The following is a 4,448-nucleotide window of genomic DNA, read 5'->3' as shown; positions in this document are numbered from 1 at the left end:
TAATGACTATTATTCATTTATCCTTGTTATTCTTACTATTCTTATCTTTGTTATTCTTATCAATTAGTGCGTGCCCAATTCTATTTTTTGCAAACAACTATGATTTAAATAATTACTTTATTATTCGCCTGAATTATTGACAAAACAGATGATGTAAAAAAACACTTGACCCAATTTGGATAATAATAAAAAAAATATAATAATAATAATAATAATAATAATAATAATAATAATAATAATAATAATAATAATAATAATAATAATAATAATAATAATAATAATAATAATAATAATAATAATAATAATAATAATAATAAAAATAATAATAATAATACAACAAAACAAATGTAGTGTCTACACATAACAAGTGTTTCCTTTTTTCTTTTTTCTTTTTTTTTTTTGAGTAACATATAACAAGTCTTTCCAAATAAGTATTATTTTTTTTGAGAAAATACTTTTGGCCCAACACAAGACTATTGGGCTTTTAATTTTATTTTATCCAGACTGAACGCATGATTTTTAACTAGGCCCAAGTTATTCTTCTGTCAGTTCCGATTCGAACCAACAGGCCAGTGGGATTAATTTTATTTTTTAATGTTTTAAAATAAATTTTCAAGCATTTAATATATATTTACAAATTTATTGTGGATGTATATTTTAGTACCCAATTATGTTTTTATAGTTCCTACAAAAAGAGAGTATGTTTTTAAATTTTTTAGTTTGTCAAAATATTTCAACAGCTTGAAAAGGTATAGAAAGGTTTTTTGCAATTCGCTCAAAATTTAGTATATTTGAACTAATTTGCTAACAGTTAAACTTCGACGCTAATGTGTCAATTTTGTAGTCCAAAATCGACATCTCAATATCGATTTTTACCTATAAAATTCTATATGTACATGTCGACCACGTCTGCGCGGATTTTTTTTTTTTTTTTTAAATATGAAACAACTAAATTTCGACATTAAGGTGTCGAATATATGTCCATGAATTCGACACATTAACGTCGAAAAATTTAGTATATTTGGACTAATTTGCGAACAGTTAAATTTCGACACTAAGGTGTCGATTTTCTACTCCAAATTCGATATCTCAATGTCGATTTTTACCTATAAAATTCGATCTGTACATGTCGACTGCATCTGCACGGGATTATTTTTGGAAAAACAATATTCTAGCTAAAAAACACATAAATGCATGCATACCTTCTTGGGTTCTCCCACCTTAGAATCTTCTATTTTGATGTCTTCCGACTCCTTACTTGCCATCTTTGTAAGATTTGTTGAGTTTTGATGATTTTGAATGTTTAGGTTTTGCGGGTTTATGGAGGAGGAAGGAGAAATGCTTTGTGGGTTTTGGAAGATGGAGAAAATGAAAGTTGGTCTTGTTGTGTTGCGATAGGTTTTTTGTGTTTTTAAGTTTTTAGTATTGTACATTTGGCATTTTTAATTTTTTAACAAGTAAAGGTATTATAGTATTTATACATTAAAAACATTTAATTTGATCTTTCACAAGTGAAATTAGTCTTGCAGATAGCCAGAACCCTGATTAAATTAACATACACTAAACACCTCAAAAAGACACAACGAGCTTCTTTGATTTGTTTTTCTTTTTTTACATCAAAACAGGGGCCATGCGAATAAAATACTAATAAGTGATTGCAATTAACACTATTATTTTGTCCACAGTCCACACAGGCACACACACACAATCTCACATACCAGAAATACACAAACATTATATATATATATATATATATATATATATATATATATATATATATAAAATAAAGATAAAAGCCATGTCATCAAATCTGATAGAGAAGCTTCTCAAAGAGCAGCATATGCTCTTTTAGCAGCGAGATCGCAACCAATAAGCTGCCATCATCTCCGGCGGTATTATTCGGCAAAAGATGGCATTTACCCTCTGAAGACGGTCTAGCTGGACCCATATAAACCGGCTCACCCCACCCGAAATCTGCACCGTAGATCGGCAGCCTAATCCAGCTGATTATTCCCAGGTTCGGGCATTTGTAAGTGTTCTCGTTCAGCGCAATAGACCCTATCACATCACTCTTCGTCTCCAGGTAATCGATCGCCGATCTCAGGTACTCTTCGTCCATTCTCGCGATCGCCCCTCGGATTTTTCCGGCGGCAAACCCGACGCCATTCGACCCGATTTCGCCGCCTGTGGCCACGGCCGCGGCCGAGAAGATCACGTTGCCGAAGTATCCGGGCGGCGGCGGCGGGCGGAGCCTGGATCGACCGTCGGTGGAGACGTACAGTTTGGTTTGTTGATTCTCCGGCAGGTTTCTGGCCGTGGTGACGCAGCGCCACACGTGTCCGGCGAGGACCTCGTACGTGCTGTAATTGGTGGTCGAGGAGGAGTCGTCGTTGACTTTGGATTTGAGGGTTTTGAGGTGGTCGGCGGTTAGCTTGAAGAAAGAGTATTTTATTTCGGGTTGAGGGGAGGCGGAGGCGGTGGTGGTGGTGGGGGTGGGGCGGTGGTACTCTATGTGCGGGAACATAGGATGCGGTGGGACGCGGGCGCGGAGCACCGTCCGATCTAAGAAAGGTGGGACCGCGATCTTGTCGAGGCCACGTGATAGATCCGACCATGTGTTGATGAAATGGAGAGCGGACAATCCGTCGGCTGCGTGATGCTGATGAGCAATGCCTAAACAAACTCCGCCGCATTTGAAGCGAGTCACCTATGTCGAGCAAACCGAGTTAGATGTTTGTCCAATGAATTGTTTATCAATGACCGAAGAATATGAACTTTCTACTTATGATCGTCGCCCCAAATTGAATTATAATCAAATCGCTTTAGGTCCGTTACCAATAATTGACGATTACACAATTCGAACAATTTCTTCCAATTCACCTCTAATTCCAAATAGTTTTTTTCTTAATCTAAAAAAGGAATGGGTTTGTTTTTTATTTGGTGAATAAAAAAGAATGGTTGCTTGGGGAGTTAGATGTTACCGCTGGTTATTTACACATAAAATCGAATCGTAGATTTGATTAAACGATATCAACCATTAAAAAATAGGGGAAATGAGTGATAACCCCCTAATTTTTAAAATATATATGAGAAGGTCTTATAAATATTTCCTTCCTAGTTAAAAACTCAAATTATAAATATTTCCTTCTTAGTTAAAAACTCAAATTCTGATCTTAATTAGTGAGACCCCCGGACAATATTAAACCGATTTGGATTACATGATTTTTTTTTATATATTTTTTTGTTATTTTTATATTTAAAGTAATTATCATGTAAGAATACATGCATCGATTAGATTAGAATGAGATAATTTGTTCTAAAATCAAAAACTTTTGGATCAGAATTTATATTATTTTTCATTATATAATTCATTATCATATTAATTTTTGTAAGACATTTCTAAAAGTCAAAATTCTTAAAAAAATATTTTGGAATATTAAAATGAAACAAAAAATTAGGATTCTATCTTAAAATATTGAAAATATGTGACGTGAGAGAGAATATTCATAAAGACCTGCATCATCGACAGAGGGAAGGTGGAAATTCCGAGAGAATAATCCACCGCCGGAGTAAGGTGGAGCTCCGGCCTGGGGGCGAAGTCCCCCATATCGTCAATCTCTCCGTCGCACTCCGCCTCCACGAACAACACCCCCTCACCGTTGCAGTTGATTGTAATGCGACCGTTTTCCGTCGCAAGCCGCCCCGCCATAGGGTAGAACTCAACCAGGGCACGGCTGAGCGCCGCCTTGAGCACCTTCGGGAGGAAGAAGTTTGCGGCGGCGCAGACGTCGTAGCGGTAGAAGTAGACGGTGCGGGTGTGGTAGTTTGTCGGCATCACCAAGTCCAGATTCGTCAACCACATACACCCACTTGGGGTTTCTGCATTTGGACCCACCATCTCCGATGAAGTCACACTTATCTTCATAGTAAGAGAGAGAGAGAGAGAGAGAGAGAGAGAGAGAGAGAGAGAGAGAGAGGAGTTAATTTATATTTTTATTTTTAGGTGTAATCGCCGGTGAGAAGTTTTATAGGCATATTCAAAGATGATTGTTATAGGTGAAAAATTTAATGCAGATCGATATAAAATAGTTAGGTTGTTGCATATGAAAATATCCATTATATTGTTTTACCCCCCAAAAAATTTACAGCCTCATATTTTTGCACCAAAAGAATAAAAAACATTCTCTCATATTTTCTTTCCCTTGAAACCGACACCTCATATAAGTTACATTTTGCTTTTATATGTATTGTATATTTATGTGTATTTCTTATATTTTTCATGCAAATTGGTTTTGATGATAACATTTTGATGATATATAGAATTGAGACATTCGAGTTTCGTGATTTCAGCGAATATATACTTTCATATATTTACTATGTTGGAAAGTTCTCTAAGGCATTAATAATGGGTTTTTTTGCAAGAACCACCCCTCTGTAATTTTGAATTG

At 35.7% G+C, this 4,448-nt stretch overlaps 1 protein-coding gene across 2 annotated transcripts; it reads right to left on the bottom strand.

The window, feature by feature from the left end:
- Positions 1 to 1,569: 1,569 nt before the first annotated feature.
- LOC105972397 (shikimate O-hydroxycinnamoyltransferase) lies at positions 1,570 to 3,995 on the bottom strand. 2 transcript variants are annotated; one of them, XM_088816691.1, is made up of 3 exons: positions 3,515 to 3,995; positions 1,782 to 2,707; positions 1,570 to 1,751 (listed from the first exon to the last, which is right to left on the bottom strand). In XM_088816691.1, exons 1-2 carry the CDS (start codon positions 3,923 to 3,925, stop codon positions 1,805 to 1,807), a joined length of 1,314 nt encoding a protein of 437 aa, XP_088672817.1. In that variant the 5' UTR covers positions 3,926 to 3,995; the 3' UTR covers positions 1,570 to 1,751; positions 1,782 to 1,804. The 2 variants fall into 2 exon arrangements, with proteins under 2 accessions (XP_088672817.1, XP_012852804.2); XM_012997350.2 differs by having other exon boundaries at positions 1,570 to 2,707.
- Positions 3,996 to 4,448: the final 453 nt, after the last annotated feature.

Source organism: Erythranthe guttata, chromosome 4 (genome assembly GCF_056151865.1).
Source record: "Erythranthe guttata isolate IM_541 chromosome 4, IM_541, whole genome shotgun sequence".
Lineage (NCBI taxonomy): Eukaryota > Viridiplantae > Streptophyta > Magnoliopsida > Lamiales > Phrymaceae > Erythranthe > Erythranthe guttata.
This window is presented reverse-complemented; position numbering and strand designations above follow the sequence as displayed.

Coding starts and splice junctions, on each gene's coding strand:
- LOC105972397 (XM_012997350.2), bottom strand. CDS start 3,925: ATGAAGATAAGTGTGACTTCATCGGAGATGGTGGGTCCAAATGCAGAA. Junction 2,708..3,514: donor TCCCTCTGTCGATGATGCAG/GTCTTTATGAAT, acceptor TGCTCGACATAG/GTGACTCGCTTCAAATGCGG.